Source organism: Cajanus cajan, chromosome 1, assembly GCF_000230855.2.
Source record: "Cajanus cajan strain Asha chromosome 1, NIPB_CcT2T_4, whole genome shotgun sequence".
In the NCBI taxonomy this organism is placed as follows: domain Eukaryota; kingdom Viridiplantae; phylum Streptophyta; class Magnoliopsida; order Fabales; family Fabaceae; genus Cajanus; species Cajanus cajan.
The window spans coordinates 1,251,064-1,271,133 of NC_138517.1; the positions used below are offsets into that span (position 1 = coordinate 1,251,064).

The 20,070-nt window shown below is 30.9% G+C and overlaps 2 protein-coding genes across 2 annotated transcripts; both read right to left on the bottom strand.

Annotated features, from left to right (window-relative positions):
* Positions 1-2,236: 2,236 nt before the first annotated feature.
* Positions 2,237-7,585, bottom strand: LOC109804096 (uncharacterized). The gene is made up of 2 exons (XM_020365869.3): positions 3,393-7,585; positions 2,237-3,056 (listed from the first exon to the last, which is right to left on the bottom strand). The coding sequence occupies exons 1-2, from the start codon at positions 6,025-6,027 to the stop codon at positions 2,680-2,682; spliced, it is 3,012 nt and encodes a 1,003-aa protein (XP_020221458.1). The 5' UTR covers positions 6,028-7,585; the 3' UTR covers positions 2,237-2,679.
* A 3,598-nt stretch (positions 7,586-11,183) lies between these two features.
* Positions 11,184-12,288, bottom strand: LOC109803926 (mitochondrial import inner membrane translocase subunit TIM17-2). Its single transcript, XM_020365606.3, has one exon. It carries the CDS (start codon positions 12,110-12,112, stop codon positions 11,507-11,509), a length of 606 nt encoding a protein of 201 aa, XP_020221195.1. The 5' UTR covers positions 12,113-12,288; the 3' UTR covers positions 11,184-11,506.
* Between the last annotated feature and the right edge of the window lie 7,782 nt (positions 12,289-20,070).

A 20,070-nucleotide genomic window follows, 5' to 3' on the forward strand; every position in this document is an offset into this window, starting at 1 on the left:
ACAACTTTATAATATTATTTTTCAAATCAAATAACCTTATTTTCATTATATTTTTTACCTATTTTTATTTACTTGTTTTTTTATCTTTTATTTCTCTTCACCTTATTTCTCTCCTCACAATTGAACATAATGATAAGAGCAACTTGTGTACATTAATTTGATTTTATGAAATTCAATGTTTTTCAATAATATCTATTTATTTATAATATAAATATTGAGCGACAAACTATTATGCTAATACATTATTATACTCTCAAATCTCAAATGTGTCACATCAACATATTTACTTATGTGTCAACTTCTCTGTATTTTTATTTTCTATTATAATTTTCGTTAACCCTTTATATAATTATACATCTCTCATATGTGGTTTTTTCAATCCATTTTTCACTTTTCTATTGTCTAATTTTCAAATCTCTACAATCATCCTCAGAAAATTGAAAGGTACTATTTTTTTTTCCATCTTTTTTCTCAATTGTTTTTCACACATAATCTGGAATTTGATAACACATTTTTCATGTCAATATCTCTACAATTATATTTTCTATTACAGCTCTTATCTACCTTCTATATTACATCTTTTCATCTCACACTGCAATCTTTATTAGAAATTGAAGATACTACTTTTTCTTCATTTTTTTCACTATTATCAATTTTTTCAATTTTAATTTGGGATTTGATAGCTTGTTTTGTGTGACAAAAAGAATCGTAAATTAGAAAATCATAGAACCTTTTGCATGAAATTGAATTTCAAATGTTTTGTTTTAGTGTGCACAAGATCAACGTATGAAAAATGAGAAATTAATAGAGATTTTCACACCGATTATTTTTCTATTTTTTCTATTGCTAAAATTTGACTTGCCCAATGTGTGAAAAGCATGCTTTTATAACAATAGTTTTAAATTTAAAATTTTTGTTATTATATATATATATATATATATATATATATATATATATTACGTTTGATTATAAAGCATTGAAATTTTGGAAATACAAAAGGAAGTTTAGAAGAATATGGAAGTGGTGTGATTTTGACATTTTCTATTGTAGTTGTTGAGATATAAATAAGTCCCACATCGATAAAATAAGAGTAAAAATAACACTTATAAAATATTATCTCAAACAAATACCATAAAATAACCCTCATAACCCATAACTAATAATGTGATATATAAAGACGATTTTGCTGCATGAAAGGTTATGTCCTTTGTTTGAAGGAAAGATTGTTAGGATACGAACAAATCCCACATCGATAAAATAAGAGAAAAAATAATAACTTATAAAAACACATTCATATTTCAATGATAAAGAGACCTTTTGGGTAATGACCAAAAGTAAAATCAAGACAAGAATTTCTCCTAAGTAAATTGTAATGTGAGGTGGTATATACATTGGCGTAGTCTTCCATTATTGACACACCTAGTTTGTTTTTAAGTCAAAATAAACGATAACTTAATGTTGTTATGTTTATTATTTTTATATTCCTTTTGAAATGGTTAATTTTATTTTTTTATTTAATTTTCATCAAATAATGTATATTTCAAAGTTATGTAGCATGAATTCAGACACTATACGGAGACACGACACAAACATGAACACAAGGATATGATAAAATCAAAAAATATAAGACATGTGGACACGAGATATATAATATAATATAAATAACATGACAAAAATATTATATGTTAATATAACAATAACCTACTAAGTCTTAAGAATAAATTATTAAGGGACATTATATTCCACAATAATTTTTTAAAAAATCTTGAATCTTCCCTTTATTATTTTTTTTTATTAAGACTTTTTATTTTTTTATTACGTGAAAGTTAAATAAAGGGAGACACCACAATTATTTTCCTTATTTCTATTTTTATTTTTATTTTTAAATAAAAAAAATCTCAAATCTTAAGTTGGGTGTTGATTGAATGTTGTGGACTAGTTTGATAATGGTGTAAATAATTTCATTCTTATTTTGGGATGAGAAAATTTGTCTTAAAGAAAGATGCATAATGTGATGGTTCTGGAACTGCTAAGTTTGTCGAATGATTGTAAGTTTGGTCCTTACCCATGTAGCTCATTTAATATGGATGATAACCAACTTCTAATGACTTTGGGTTTGATTGTTCAAATAAAGAATATATATATATATAACCATCATCAAATTGATTATGTATGTTAAATTTATTGACAATAATAACCATCCTAAAAAATACAGCAAAATTTATTTTTAATAGCGTTTACGGTATAATACCTGTTTCATATCTATTAAACTCAAATAACTGACATATACTAAAAAAACAAGAACAAGTAGACATTATGTTGCAATTTTACCAGTCTACTTGAGCTATAATATTACTGAAAAAGGAATGTCATGACACTTTCTTTATTATTAGTCAAAATTAATTAGAAATCACACATTTTAATAAATTCTAATAAATTTTGACTAATAGTAAAAGAGTGTTGAAAATAGTGTTAGAGAGAGCGTAATAAGCATCTTCTATCGAAAAAAGAAAGAGGGTCTCATCATCACAACACTGAACACTGCCTTCAAAACCATGTTTTATACTACTAGTGCTCGATTCCCCTTTCTTCCCTCTAGGAACTTGAATGGTTTGTTCCAAGTTTTGATGAGGACTATCACTAGTCACTATCATTATCAACATAATACAACTTACTCTCTCATTTTGAGTTCTTAAGAAGGGGAGCACCTTCATATTGCCTAACACTCCCCTCTCCAAACACAAATCCTTCTCCACAGCTGAGCAATATGTGTAGCACCTCCTTCATGGAAGGCCTATTAGTAGGAAGTGTTGAAGTGCACAAGACCCCAAGTTTGAAAACACAGCACATTTCATTCTTGTAACTTGGATCCATGAACTCATAGTCTAGCAGCTCTTCTATTTCGCTTCCAACAATTATGTGGCGCCATGCCCACTCAGCAAGAGATGAGTGCTCATCACCATAATTAGCCTCTTTACCAGTTGTCAGCTCCAATAGTACAACCCCAAAGCTGAATACATCAATCTTCTCACTCACTCGTGTTGTTTGAACATATTCTGCAATGCAAGTATAACACACATTCAGATTACACTTATGCCAATGGCAAAATATAATCACAGAATTCTAACTAAAGAACATACTTTTGAGCAACAAATATTAGGACAAGACTCAATTACAATGTCATAGATATTGTTAGTGTTGTTTTCATTCAAAGTTGGAGTTTCAGTTTAATAATATGCATTTATATTTAATGCAGATATCAGTAATATGCACTGAGACGAAACTCTAATTCTAATTTTGATTGAAAAACAACACTAACAGAACTTAAAATACTCTAACTAAGTTTTGTCCTGACAAAAACTAAAAGGATTGATTGGCATGTCATTATTCACCTGGAGCCATGTAGCCAAATGAGCCAATAACTGATGACATGGTAGCAAGTTCCCCTGGTTTCATTAACATCCTAGCCAGACCAAAATCAGCAATTTTTGCATTGAATTGAGCATCCAAAAGAATGTTGCTTGTTTTCACATCTCGATGGACAATAGGTGGTGAACAATCATGGTGCATGTAGCACAAGCCATGAGCAACCCCAATGGCTATTTGCAATCTCTTTGGCCAATCAAGCACAAAATTATGGACTGAACCCGACACAGATGATGACTTGCTCTTATTGTGCAGCCACCTATCTAGGCTACGGTTTTCCAAATACTCATAAACAAGGAGCATAGAATCATCATTGGAGATACAACACATCAATTTCACAATGTTTTTATGACGAATGTTGCTCAATATTTTAACTTCTGCACGAAATGAATTCTCTAACTTTTGGTCTAACTTTCTGTTACTGGAGATCCTTTTAACAGCAACATAGCCTAAATCATCAACGGGGACGCGGTATACCGTGCCAAATCCACCACTTCCAATAACATTATGTTCTACCAATGATGACAAAATGTTTGATTCAGTGAAACTCAGACTTTGAAAGGAAATGAGCTTCCATGAGTTATCCAATCCTTGTTTCCTTCTTCTGTAAAGTTTGATGATCAAGAGTGGTATTGACAAAGCCAGTAACACGGCTACTGCCACCAGGCACAAAATCAAAGCAAGAGACCAAGAAGAGCCTTTGGTTGGCCTTGCAAAGGCAACATTGCACAGCCTAAGGTTCAGTGTTGGGGTATCAGCACATAGGCCAGAATTGTTTAAAAAGCTTGTCGAATACACAGAAATTTCAAATTCACTTGGAACCCTCCCTGACAAATGGTTAGAGGATAGATTGAGATTGGTGAGTCTAGGAAGTACAGAAGGAACTTGGCCTGAAAATTGGTTTTCTGATAGGTCAAGTTGACTAAGGACAGGTAACAAACCAATTGCATCTGGGATTGGTCCAGAGAGTTGGTTGTGGCTCAAATTTAGAGTGACTAGAGACTTCCATGATATTATATCTGATGGAAGTGGTCCTGTGATTTGGTTCTGATCTAGCAATAGAGTTGTTAACTTGGGAAGACCTGTTAACTCTTTTGGAAAACTCCCATTAAGGTAGTTCTTACTGGCATCAAACACTACCACATTAGTCCATGAAGATACCCCAGTTGGAATCCTACCATAAAACTGATTGTGACTAATCTCCAAGCGTGAGACACTTGAGGACAATCTCTCAGGAAGCTCACCAGTGAACTTATTATTGCTCACCATGAAAGTTGACAAACTGAAAGTCCAAAGACCACTAGGAATGCTACCAGAAAACCCATTACTATAAATTTTTAAATCCACCAGGCTACTACACTGGCCTAGTGATTGTGGCAACTCTCCACTCAGATAATTTTCATAAGCAGATAAATTAAGTAACTGACCCTGATAGCATAAGTTCTCTGGGAGACTTCCACTAAAACTATTAGATGCAACCAAAAATGATTTAAGCTTTGAGTAGCGACCAAAATCAGGAGGAAGAATACCTGACAAGTTATTGAATATGACACGAAAATGTTCAAGAGATGGAAGACGGCCTATGCTTTGCGGTATCTCCCCTGACAAGTTATTGAGAGACAAACTCAACCATGTTAAGTTTTGGAGCTTCCCAAAATCATGAGGTATTTTCCCTGCAAGATTGTTCTCTGCAAGATCAAGTTCGGTCAAATTCAATGCTTCAACCACATCAGGTATCTCCCCAGAGAGACTGTTCTTGAAAAGGTACAGAATGCTCAAATTCTTCAGCATGAACAAGCCTTTAGGAATGTGTCCAGTGAGATTGCTTCGTGATATATCCAAGTTCTCCAAGGCCACCATTTCTCCAATGGTTTCAGGGATTTCCCCAAACAAGTTGGAACTGTACATGTGAAAGAACTTCAGTTTTTTCAACCTGGTCAGGCTTGATGGTAACTTTGAAGGAGGGAGATCCAAGTTAGAGGACATATCCAAGAATTCAAGATTGAACAAGTTGCTGATATTCTCAGCAGGGAAGGTTCCATTGAATAGACAATACTGAAGTTGAAGAAATATCAGTTGCTTTAACCTTCCAATGCTAGTAGGAATATCACCACTTAAGCTTGTGGAACCAAGGTTAAGATGCAGCAAGTTAACCAAGTTGTCTACGTCATCAGGAATGCTACCATGAATATCATTCATTTCGAGGTCCAGGTACACCAGCTTGGAACAATTGTAGAGAAATGTTGGAAACTTCCCCGGAATGGAATTGTTTCTGAAATCAACATGTGTCAGATTCTTGAGGTCACACATGAAAGGTGGTAGTGTTTGAGAGATGTTTCTGTTGCCCAGAGCCAATCCAGTGACAGAGCCACTGGTGCATGTGATCTCTGGCCAAAAACAGTGACTGTGAGAAGTGTTTGAAGGGGTCCAGTGACTGAGGAATGAAGGATTCTGAAGGTGCTGCTTTATCTTCAGTAGGACTGCAAGTTCTTGTTCGTGCATCTGAGTCTCAGAGCGTGCATGGCTCAGGATTAAGAAGATGGTTAGATAATGGTAAAATGGTATTGTCATGTGAGTGTTTGTGTTTTCTCTGATTTTCATTGTGTTTTGATGTGCAAAGGAGGAGGAAGAAGAAGACTTGGTTTAGTCTATGCTGCTTGAGAATTCTTTAGTTCATTTGCAACTTGGACATTTCAATTTATGCATATGGACAAGGGAGTACTGCTGAATGTTAATGATTTAGCATTTTTATTTGCTCGACTTCACTTTCAAAATATGAAATGCTTATAAGTACGAATTTCTGTATACAAAATTGTATGTAATGAGAAGTTATTCTGTGGTTTGAGATTCGGATTGGTTGAAACCATATAGTTCTGAATCATATAATAGTTTATTTAGGTAACACTTATCCTCTTTCATTCAAGTCAAAGTTATTATTTTTATTTTTTAATATTTATTCAATAACATGTACACACATGACTTGACATTGCATTTGTGCAAGACATTTTTCTAACTTTTAGTACTTTCAAGTTCGAACCCAAGTAGCACGCATTTGTGGAAAATAAGCCCTAGCGTAAATTCCACCAAAAAGACAATGATATAATGCCCATCAGTCAATAGAAGACTTTGACTTGACAAATGCATACAAGCAATAACAGGCAAGTGCATCTATTATTTTAACCAATCAGAATGATCACTGATGCTTCAATGAATTGGACACTGAAATTTCAATTGGATTGTTAGCTGAAAATTCCAATCCACTAACGTTCTATGAGGAAAAAATGTCTCACAAATCACAACCTTGTCCCACACTCATACTTTGACCAAATCCATTGCCCTGATGAATAATGATTGAGCAAGAGATCAAAACCACACTAAATCCATTCTTCACTTTGGATTTTTACCTTCTTACACTGAAATCTTACAGTGGCCATGCGTTTTCCTTTGTAAGTGTTGTCAGTATAAAAGTTTTTGACATTTTCAACCTATTACAAATCTATAAATTGTAAGGATATTACTGATTATCTTAAAAATGAGTCAACAAATACACGACTGTTTATGATCAAATGACGGTATAAAACTCAGTTATTATTTGTTCTATGAATAAGAATACAAAAGACTAGTGACTTGGAACCTAAATAAATCCCACTCACCTTGTGGTCTATGGACTAGGTGTGTAATTTATGATTAATCAGTTATTTTCCAAGTTTTCAACTGTTCTGCCATTGAGAATGACCGTATGCAATGTGCACAACTTAACTTCTGACAATAATGAAGTTGTGTTTATTAAATATATCTGTTGACCACTAGAGATGATGGAAGGACCTAAAGATGCACTTTGAAGTTAATTTACAAAAAGACAGACATCATGTATATGCTTCTACTGTTCTAGAACACTATCCCAAGAAATAATTAACCTTAATAGAAGGAACCTTTGGATCATGATTTGTATCCATCAGGATTCCAATTGTCTCTACAAAGCATGATATTAAAGGCGGCTATTTATGGGTGGTTTAAAATTACTAAATATCAATGTTAAATAACATTGTTTAATGACTTAAAAAATGTTTTAGTGTATATTTGAAGACAACCTACTTTAATTTTAAAATAATAATTTTGGTGTTTTTGCATTTTATGTATTAGAAAGTAAAAACACTCGTTTTAAAATTTTCAAACGGATAACTAATACACTCTTAATTTATGCTTTTACATTTTCTATATTGAAATGTGAAAATACGTGTTTCAGAATTTTCAAACATAACCAACACACCCTTAATATATGTAAATGAATGAGTTTTTGACTTTAATTCTTATAATTTTCTGTTTTTTTCATCCAGTGAGACGGAAGTTATTGTTTTTGGTCTGGCTATTTTAAGTGACACCATTTACTGCTTACATGTTTAACGAAATGTAACGGTGCTTGTACTAGATACTTCTAAAAAAATTATGAATTAATAAAATAAATATTATTTATTATTTTAATATGAATATTAGGACAAAAATAATTATTTTAGTTTTTAAAAAGACGAAAACTAAAGAGGAATATTTTATATGGACCAAAATTAAATAATAAAAAATTGTAGAAACTAAAACTAAGACTTTAAATTTTAAAAAGATAAAAGTAAATAAATCAGAGTGACTAAAACCCTAGCTGAATACTTTATACGTAAAAACATACTTAAATCCTATTTAACAATATAAAATTTAAATTATCAATATCCATTATAAAATAAAATAAAATTTATGATACTTTAATTTATAGATATTAGTTATTTGAGCTTAAGAGTGGCTATAAAATAAAATTATGTGTTTCATCGTTATAAATTGTCAATAAAAAATTTTATACGTTCAAACTAATCAGATTTATACGATCAACTAATAAGTAATTATATACTTTGTCATTAAACAGTTTTATGCCACACTTAAAAAAATACTAGCAATTAGGCAAAGAGTTATCCTTCATTCCATTGTTCATGATCTCATTAAGTACATGCATTTTAATCTTTTTATAAGTGTTATTGCATGTTATGAAAATGTCATAATCATGCATCATTTTGTCATTAAGATTCATACATGTTCAAAAGGGATATGTTTAGACAAACCTAAGTTGGAATAAATAAATACGTAATCTGCTGAGGCATCTATGGCACGCTGCTCTTGCACTTCGAAAGTTCAGGTTCTAGATTACGCGCTTTAAAAAGAATGGCATTACACTAGAATTTTGCAGTAATTATATTAAAAAATTTCATTGCAATCAATGTCTATACATGTAATGATCAATCCTACAAATCATCAAGAAGTCTGACAAATAAAAAGAAAATAGTCGTACCAAAGAATATGTTAATATCCTGTCCTTCCCCAATGGAACACATAAAATAAAATTAAAAAATAGAAATTAAAAAAAAAAAAAAACTAAAAGAACAAATAGAGTAAATGGTGGAAAGTTGGAATAGCATCTACATAATTTTTAGTTCGTACCTTTTTATACCATTATTATATTTCTGATAGATAAAAAGAAAAAAATAATAAAAAATTAAGAAAGAGTTAATTACCTATATACTAAAAAAAATTTACACTGACAACCAATTATATCTTTTAGTTGTACCATGTCACTATAAACACATTTACTTTTAACAGTGACATGACACAATTAAAAGATATAATTGGTTACACTAACAGTTTATAGATGATTAACTCATTAAGAAATATAATTACAATTCATGCATACAATTAAGACAAAAAATAATTATTTGAAAATTAAGTTAAAATATAAGAATAATATATAAGTAAGAAATATAATTATAATTTATAATTAAGCCAAATCTAAATATAACCACCACTAATTTCTTAAGAAGTTAGTTTAATTCTTTTTAAAATTCAGTTCAGTGTTATTTCTCAAAACAAATCAAGAGCGGCGGCCCACTGTTAGTACCATGTTGACACCCTCATTTTGGGTTTCATTCAAGAATTTTTTGGTGAATATAGTTCGGTTGACTCCATCAGCAGTCCACTTTGTAAGTCCAATACTGTTAATTTCAATATTCTCATTTTTCATCTAGAGTTGTACCAAAAATAAATAATAATAAAAAAAAAAAGGCAAAATATCACGTCAATGAACCAATTAAACCAGCTGAGGGTCACCATACTATTCAGCCAGTGTGTCGTTAATCGTTATACCAAGTTAATATCACATAAATACAACATAAAGAGTCCCAAGCTAACAATAGTGAATTCATCAGAGACCATTGACCACTGTAACCAGAAAAATATGCGAGCAGAAGTATATTTTTAGAAAAACTTCACACAGACATCTAATCTTTCCCAGGTGCTAAAGAAAAGTAAGAAATCAGACTACTTAAAAATTCAGTCCCGACCTCATCTACCTATAACAGCGATAGATTTATTTGCTCCTCAAAATTGAGCCAATATGAACCAGCAAAATAGTGAAGAATATAATATTAAAGACACGAGAATAGAGAGAATAGAATTCTATTGTGACCAAAATTATAGAAATATATGTAATCTGCACATAATTCATAACATAAAACTTTAACAGTATGAATAAAAAATACTTTAATTGCTTACTGGGACCCTTCATGTTGTAAATAAAATAAATGAAACAAGCTGTAAGAAAGTTTTCCTCTCCAAAAAGTGGTAGATAAACATAAGTGCATACCAACCGTGGCATACTTATGAACAAGTGACTGTTTAACTCCTTTTAAAAGTAGAAGAGTACAGCCAGAAACATTGTTGAAATAATCATTGTGACCTTGATGACCAAGATTTAAAGTCAGCAAAACATTGTTTTCATCCTATACAAGGATACTCAGTTCCTTCACTTTCTGATGAGATGCTAATTAATTCTAAACTCATAATTGACGACTACTTTGCCAATAAACCAATGATCCAGTGATCAATGAAGTGAAATGAAACCCAGTGTTGTCATCATGTAAACAGTGAAGACATGAACAGAAAGGCAGAAATTGAATAAGCATGACACCTCTACATTATAGAAATCAAAGTGATTCACCTTCACTGGCTTAAAAATTAACCTAGTCAATTCCCTAATGAACTTTGAGGAAAAGAAAAGTGCTTACAGCTACAAATCTACTAAGACTGTACCATCCAACGGAGTAATTTTCATGTACCTTTTAGGTTTAGCACTTGAGGGGCAACAGACCATCAGCCAAGTTCTGTTAACTGTTCAATCAAAATATTAACTCATAACTGACCAAGTAAACATTATGATCTCTATATCGTTTTCATGAATCTAACTAAGGTGTCATTTTTCCCATCCTCAAAAATGGTGGAAACAGTTAAAGAAAAGACACCTGCTAAATATGTGTAACTAGCCTTACACGTTGTAGAGCACACCGGACTCTTCAATTCACACTTAACTCTTAAGGGTCTCTTGTGATCTCAAGTGCGAACAAATAAAACTATCGCCATGTTACAAAAAAAATCCAAGACAAATCATGACAAAAGTACAAAAATAAAAAACAGAAACATATAATGGACACAGTAATAAAAAAAACTATCAAGAATCCACGTACTGAATATTAAAGATTCATTCCATTCTGAGTATGTCACTTGTCTGATGGTATAGGCATAGGCTAATGCTTTCTCCAACCAAACAAAAAACATAGAACATGACCCTCAATCTGTGTAGTACGTCTATTTCCAGCAAAAGGAGACATTTAAACATTCAAAATACACCACTATCCTTACACAACAGCTCCACCCTATAAGATTTAAAATTTTCAACTCAAAAGAAAATAATATATAATAAATATGATGAAAGCCTACCACTACACTTACATTACGCATTATTGTGAAAGAAAAAACAAAATCATTGTATGATAGACAATCATCAAGTTAGGTTCAAATCGACAACAAATTCAATAGCTTACAAAAATCACTACCCTATAAACCACCTCTTCTGTTTGAATAAGCTTCTCCATACGACAGAGAAGAAAAAATTAATCAGGCTCCTCCCATAAGCTATGCTAACTTACGCATAATATGAACTCAATTATTTTATAGAGAAATCAATTATAGAGAAACTTATCCAAGCATGTTCTTACTTATACTCAAATTTGGGCACAGGGGGAGCATCAAAGCTCTCCAGAATGTTCGTCTCGCTTCCACCACCGGCGGAGCCCTCCTCCTTCTTCCCTCCGCCGAATAGTCCACCGATCCACCCCGAGGACGCCGTCTCCGGCGGCGGGGGCGGCGGAGGCTCGTCCATGATGATAGGCATGGGCTGCTGCGCGCTGAGGAACTTGTTGAGCATGATCCCGGCGCCCTCGATGAGGGCGAGGAGGACGCCGCCGAAGGCGGCAGAGCGGGCGGAGGCGGCGAGGCCTTGGCGCATGGAGAGGAAGCCGCCAGTGGCGGCGCCGGCGACGATGGAGTTCCAGGGATCCTCCTTCTGGCGGGCGTAGACCATGGAGCAATCAAAGGCGGAGAAGAGGCCGCCCCAGACGGCGAAGCTGCCGCCGACGCGGGGGGCGTTGAGGCGGACGGCCTGGGTGGCGCCGACGAAGCGGTCGCCCTTGGGGGAGTTGTAGAGACCCTTGATGAAGTGGAAGGCGGATCCACCCACTGCACCCATGCCGAAGGCGCCGCCTATGTCGTCGAGAATGCGATCGGGACACGGTTCGCGCGATGTCTCTGGAGTTCCCATGGTGGAGTGGCTCTCTCTCACAAACTAGGGTTAGGGTTTAGAATTAAGATGGAGAGAAAGAGAAAGATTGTGTGTATTGTTGGATGGGGGAATGAATTTCTGTGTGCAGTGCCTAGGGTTGAGTTTGCGACTGCACGCCAAGTTGTCTTCAGGAAGGAGTTATTAAAGCTAATATGTATGTAATATTTCTGATTTTTGCAAATGAAGGGATTTTGTGGAATTCATGTTTAAGATATTTTTAAAATATTTAATAACTTTTTTTATTTTATCTTTTTTTTTTTTGCCTTACACTTGAAAATGTTCAATTTTAGTTAATATTATTTTTCTTCTTATAATATTAATTAACACAAATAATAATAATTTATATCTCTTAATCAAATTATTTTAAGTATAGAATAATTTATATTAAAAAAGGAATATGTCAATCCCAACAAAAAATGTAATTAAATATTTTAAAAATAATTAATTAATTCAATTATTATTTTAAAAAATATTTTTATAATATTATAAAGGTATTCAATAATTTTTTTCATTTTTGAAAATCATGATACAAAGGTAACATGACAATTTTTTTTAAAAATTACAATATTTAAAATGCAAATAAAAGTATTATTAAATTTTTATCCGAGTAAAACTTTATATTTAACTTTAAAATGTTACATTCTTACGCATCATAATATGTGTATAGGGACTCATAAAAGCTTTTTGAGAGTGAGAGTTAGTTTTTTTCTTTTCTCTTTTCTTTTTTGATTGAAAATGTGTTCCCCTTTTTTCTCTTTTTCCCTTCTTTAGTTACCCAAAGTAGTGGAGAAGTCCGAGTTGTGTTGCGGCTTGACTTCGGGACCGTACAAAGCATGCAAAGTTTCTTCTCCTCTTCCCCTCTTCGTATATTTTGGTTTTTCAAAGAGATAAGAGAAGATAAAACTTTAATCATTGTTATATTTTGAGTTGTACGTGGTTGAATCACCGTCAAATATGTGATTCATAGCTAAGTTTGTTGAATTTAAGTAGATTGCATGTTCAGTTAGGGTTGTGGATGTTATTAAATGAGTTAAGCCAAAAAAAAAATGGTGATCTTGATGTCCTTGATGGTTGAATGTGGTATTTTAGGAAAAATTTTTAGTTGCATGTATGAATCTAGTAATGAAAATGTATTGTAGATGTGTTTAGAAAGAAAAATTGTGAAGTGTGGTGAAAAACAAAGGGAAAACCATTAATATGTAGAAAACTCTACACTCAGCACTGTAGCTATGGAAAAAGAATTGAGCTTGACCAAGATCCAATGTTGCAGCCATAGTTGAACGCTGCAGCCATGGGAAAAATTGGACTGGCAGGGATCCAGTGATGCAACCATAGTTGAGCGCTACAGCTATGGAAAAAACTAGGCTGACAGAAATTCAATGTTGAAGTGTCGAATTGAACGCTACAACGGCGAGGTAAATGTTTGAATTTGGTCTTTAGATATTCATGAATGTTGTAACCTTGCATGTTATCTTTCTAATGGCTTTGAAACCACCTAAAAATGATGTCTAAAACTCCAATTATTACCTTTTTAGTAAGTGAAGGTCAAGTTGTTAACATTTAGACAAACTATTGCAAATTTTGTGATTTTCAACATGGTATATAATGGTAGGATTTGAAGTCTTCAAGAGAGTAGCAAATAATTTTCTTTATCTTTCACATGAGGTAAAGATGAGTTTGTTTTGGTTGGTAGAACTCCAATTTTGTTGTGTTATGTAGACGTTTTGTTGTAGGTTAGTTGATGACTACATGTTGAAAATGTTATATGTTACTTCTCTTATAACATGGTAATATATGATGTGTTGAGATATTAAATATTGCAATATAATGAATTGTTCGTATTTAAATGATGTTAAATGGTGATAATTGTTGATGAATACTATTAATGTTGAGTTGTATATTATTGATTATTTTGATAAAAGTTGCATGTTGTATAAAACGGTAAAGTTGTAGACATGTTGTTGAGATACATGTTTAAGTTGAAATACATAGATGCTAGGGGTGAATTAAGTTGTTTAAAAGTCACTTCCTCTAGGGTTTATGTGGTTTTGGTATAAAAGTATTTGAACCATATCTTAGTTGAATAACTAACCGAGTAAAGTATAAAGTCAATAGTTAAAATTCCTAACTTAATATCGGAGGGTTGTGGTATTTGGAGGATAGTCGGCAGATTAATCTCATAGGTGGCTTGGTTAAGTCAACTAATGTCATAGTAGGCTCATACTCAAACTGTTCTACCTTGACATAGTATCATATTTTCTTGTTTAAGTGGCAAGGCCTGAGAATTCAAACTAAGTTATCTATACTTGGCTCTCTTATGAGGTTTAATGTTGTCCTATACTTGATCTAATTGAGATAGGTCTAACATTGTGATTTAGTAGGGACAAGTCACTTAAACTATTTACCTCAGTTGTAGAAGGTCTTCTTAGTTGAAATACATGACAACACATCTTGTTGCTGTATTAAAAATATTGTGTTGCTATAATGATCAACTATGTTGAGATTGTTAAGATGTTGAATTTATATTATGTTGTTGTAAACTAAGTTGTTATGTTAGTATGTATTGTGTATTGTGATGTCTTGTGTTTTTGGTATTGTAGATGAGATGGTGATGTGAAGATGTAACCAGTGTTGTTGGTGCTTTGTATTAAATATATGTTTTTTTTCTCTAGCCTACCCTTGCAGGTTTTCATGTGGTTTGAATTACGACGATCATATATTGTATGGGAGTAGAACGGTGATAGGTAGGTGATGTTGCTATTGAAGTGGTCGTCATAAGGATGGCAGAGTTGGATATATTTTGTACTACAACGGTGTAGTGCTATGTGTAAAAGTTGCTTGTTAGGCAGTTATAGGTGTACAATTTACCTTATTGGATCATTGTATTTGTATCATATATTTTTGTATAGTTATTTCACATGTATGATGTACAGTACAAAACCTGATAATAGTAAACTTACAGTCATAAGAATTTTAGTAGATATTCATTTGAGTAGTTGTACCTTTAATGTAGAGACCATGATAAGTTCTTATAATACGGGAACACTTAATGGGTAGTGAAGAGTCTGACAACACAACATAACTTAAAACCTTAAGTCAATAGGTGTCTCTTTCTCATTTTTATACTACTCAACATACCCAACTTTAACCGATGTGAGACTTGCTTCACACTTTAACTCATCCATGTGCTCACGCTTTAACTCCAATACCACTATTGAGTGGAGAAAGTTTTACATCAGAGAGCACTATATCCATGACTAGTGAATAAACCACACAAGTGAGTTTGACACAACAACATAACTTAAAATCTTAAGACATGCTGAACTCTAACTGATGTATGACTTACTTTACACTTGAACTCCAACAATATATAGATATATATATATATATATATATATATATATAATGTTTATTAAGAAAGATGTTTTTTAATTAATAAATTAGACGTAAGAAACTAACTTTTTCAACATCAGATTTTTGGGAAAGTAAAAACAATCTTTTTACCAAATGCTACCTAAATGTTAATAATGTTTTTTTTTACCAGAAAAAACTCAAACCATGTCATTATTAATAACAAAAGCAATACAAATATACAATATGGTAATTGTGAATAGATAAAAAGGGCTAACAAAGTAGCCTCCATAACAAGAGAATGGGCAACTACATTAGTTTGTCTCCTATCCAACTCTACTTAAATGTTTAAATAATGGGATAGTAGAACCTTACACTTTTCTATAATAGCACCAACTCTAGAATAGTTAGGACTAGAATCTCGGATGTTATCAACAACTCCTTATAGTCTACCTAAAACCTTACATATGTTATGCCTGATTCAACAACCCACCTCATAGCTTCCAATAATCCTAAATTATAAACCCTAAACTCATCCTTTAAAACATCAAGACATAGTGTTCTCCAACTAGTTTTGGTAAGCACAAATGAACTATGCTCATCGTGAACACAAAAACACCAATTAGTAATATGTTTCCTTACATGAAAAGCAACATTACATTACACTTTAATAACTCACTTTGTGGATTTCTCCAACACACTTGATTATCAAAATGAGAGAGGTTGCTTTCTTTTCCTTAAACCTTTAGCAGTTAGTTAATATCCACATGTTTGGATAGCTTTAAAAATTATCATAGTAGGAATCCTTGCATGATCATTTCGATCTTTATCAATTTTATTTTGTCAAACACTCCATATAATTATAGCAATATGTATATCATGATTCAAAATGATTAGTACCTTAAAACAAGCTTTATGGTGTGTTTAGCTGAGGAATTTTACAAATTCAAGGGATTTTAAATTTTTAGTATTTGAATTACTTTGATTTAAATTTCTATTGTTCTTAAAATATTTTGTTTGGATAAGTTAATTCAAATTTCTCAAATTTTAAATTGTTGTGTTGGATATGATAATTTGATTTCACCATGGTAAAATTAATTTTAAAAATATATTTATATGTTGAGATTTTTAAATTAAATTTTATAAAAAAATATTAGCTAATTTTTAAATATTTAATAATTTTAAAAATTAATATTAGATAATATTTAATAATTTTAAAAATATTTTTGAATATTTAATTCTATTATTTCAAGGAATTTCAAAAATGTTTGAATTTTAAATTCCTTATAAATTTTTCATCCAAACAAGGTATTTCATCTAAAAAAGTTGAAATTCTTCAAATAAATGAATTACTCCATTTAAATTATTTATCCAAACACACTATTGGTGAAATCATTTTATTGATCTATAATATGACTAATTTGCCTCTGTAATGAAGCAATCCTTCAATAATCAACACTTAAAGCACATGAAAAATAATCATGTCAGTGTTGTTCCAATTTCGCATTGCATAAAATTTTGGTTCTTAATAAATCTTTGGTTAATAAATAGTTAATGTAAACTCTCCATAAAAAAAAATCCTCACTCTTAATGGAACTTTTAAATTTCATATTAGGATCCAATCTCCTACTTTGGTAAGTGTTTAACATCAACAAATTGGTTATAAAAAAATTATAAGTTGACTTCACTAAATAAGATCTATTTTTCTCATGGAATCAAATCCTTCTATCACCATGGACATATTATATTAAAGGAGTTTGTAAGATAGCTTTTACATTGTCCTTATTAAATATATCCTGTAAAAGTTATTGATTCCAAATCCTTTGTCCTACTACCACGGGTTGTTAAACTATAGTATATGAAGTCTCATTTGTTGGAATAATTGTAATTTGAAGTGATCCTTTCTTTTTTTTCTTATCTATGGTTGATAACAAATATTTACCATTGAACCATCCACAATCCTCTATATATAGTCTTACCTCAACAACACTTATGAAGTCCAGATGTCTCTTTAACAATAAGATGGGTTACGACCAATTATAGCATCTAAAAAGTCTACATTTAGAAAATATTTAGCTTTAAGCATTCAAGTAACTAAAACAACCGGGTTAGAAAGAAAATTTCAACCTTACTTCTCTAACACTGCTAAATTAAAACCATAGAAGTTTCAAAATCCCATATCCCCTCGACTCCTTTATCATGTTAGTTTCTCCCTACTAATCCATTTCATTTCTTAATTATCCCTCTTAGAAACACTTATATCATTTATTTGTAACTAAAGAAAAGGTAGATTGTAACAAAAAAAATATATTTCATTTGTTTTTATTTATACTTTTAATCCTTGAAAAAACTTTTGACTAGTTTTTGTCTTCTTAATTGTTTATTTTTTTTATCAGCAAAATTACAAATTTACAATGACAAATTAAGTTTTGAACCTAGAATCACGTGCATATTACCCTGAGTCCTCCACCACTAGACCATTCTTAGTAATTATTGTAAGTGTTTGTTTAACATTTAGTCCCTATTTATTTTTTCTTTTTCTAATTATTTTCAACATTTTTGTAAAAAAATAGATATAATAATTTAATGTTAATTATAGATTATATTAATAATTATAAGTGTTTTAATTACTTCATAGGGTCTTTTTGTCCAAGTGTAGTTAGTGTGCATCTTCATAGACATGTCTATTTCATTGAGTCTATCTTTGAGATAGTGTATAGATCGTGATGCTATGAGTTAGAACTTACTCGACATAATTTTTTGTTACCTTTTGTTATAGTTACGACTACTGTTTATCATGGCTTCTGTCGTTCGTTCCACTGTCATCAGGTCACCAACTTTCTTGACCTTTTGACACTAGGCAGGCATCACCCCGTACGACTTTGTAGATACATGTGTTTTTGATAAATAGTTGCCCAGATATAGTCTAACATAATAGTGAGATTTAATTAAATGAAAAGAATTATTGAATGAACTAATTCTAAGGTTTAATAAAACTAGGTTTTTAGCTTGTGCGATTTATATGTATATGCTATTATATCTAGTCAAATTGAATTATATATTTCATTTTTTTCATAAAATGACCAAATTATTAAGACTAATTAATGAAAAAAATAAATTTGTGTATAATAAATATATATTCTACATATAATAAGTTTTGTAATTGTGTCAATGTATATATCTAATACACGCAAACTGATTAATTAAAGTCCCAAGAATATAATAGAATTCATAATTTTATTTGTGCGTTTGACTCACATTAAATTTGATTTTTAATGATTGTAATCTTTTGCACCTTTACGCACAATGACAAATTTTCACCAATTTGCTATATATTTTACTATAAAATTATTTGAAAATTATATTTAAATAAAAAAATTTATGAAAGCTTTTAATAAACACATGACGACCAATTCATTATTTGTGAAGTTTTAATAGATTTTTATTATTTACAAACTTTAATTAATGCATTATATCATTCAAGTTAAATATTTAAATAATTATAAAAGAAGAGAAAACAAAAATTTAGCCCCTATCTTGGTTAGTCCTTGATCCATCCCAGCTCATACATTTTCTCTGAAATGTTAAAGATCTATATTCAAATCAGACTTGACGTCATTAGAAACCTTTATACTAAGGTTTTTAATTTAGTGCAATCCCTTCAATGTCTACTACTCTTCATAATCACTTGATTGACATATGACTAACATTTTGTATGACCTATTGTTTCGTTGTTTATATTATTAAATGCTTAACAAGTGTAATAATTAAACTAATAATTCATGTCCTTCACTACACGAGTTATGTTAAAATATTTTTTTTAATATAAATGTATTTTAAATGTATTTTTAATTTCATATAAATATATGTCATTATATGCTTATATATATAAAATCTAAAATATATAAAAAAATTAAATTTAATATATTTATACATATTTTTTAAGTCTTATTTTTTAAATGTAATTAAATATAAATTAATTAAGTAAGAAAATCAAATTTTATTAAAAACAATAAAATTTTAGCTAATACACCATAAAATAAAAATACATCCTTAATAAAAATATCATAACATAAATTAGAAAAAAATTTTTTTTTTTAAAATAAAAGATCAATTCATATATTTTTATCACATAACTTTTTAATATACAAATATGTTAATATTACAATCGATTAATAAATGTAAAATAACAATATTATTTTATCTCTTAAATTAAAATTTTAAAAATAATTATATAATAATAAAATATATCATTTAAATTTTTTTTATAAAAAGATAAAAATTTAATATTTTTGAACTTAAAAATATTATGTTACCTTAATTTACTTAATTAACACTATAAAAAATCTTTCATTTCCCATTAATATTTATGTACATTCCCAAAATCATTTATAGCAACCATCCACTAACCATGTATGTAAATAATTTTGACGAGCTCAATTGTTTAACCAATAAATCGCACAAACGTTGGACACCTTCTGTACACAAAGTTGTGTCGTTTCACTTGAAATGCGAAAATTTTGGCATTCCCGCCTAGTCCCTCTCTCTTCAAATTTTCAGCGTTCACTGCTATAAATACCTCCCTT

What these genes read in the sequence shown, in the direction of transcription:
- LOC109804096 (XM_020365869.3), bottom strand. Translation starts at nt 6,027, where the DNA reads ATGAAAATCAGAGAAAACACAAACACTCACATGACAATACCATTTTAC. An exon ending in ATTTGGCTACATGGCTCCAG is followed by an intron (nt 3,057 to 3,392) that starts GTGAATAATGAC and finishes CTTGCATTGCAG; the next exon opens with AATATGTTCAAACAACACGA.
- LOC109803926 (XM_020365606.3), bottom strand. Translation starts at nt 12,112, where the DNA reads ATGGGAACTCCAGAGACATCGCGCGAACCGTGTCCCGATCGCATTCTC.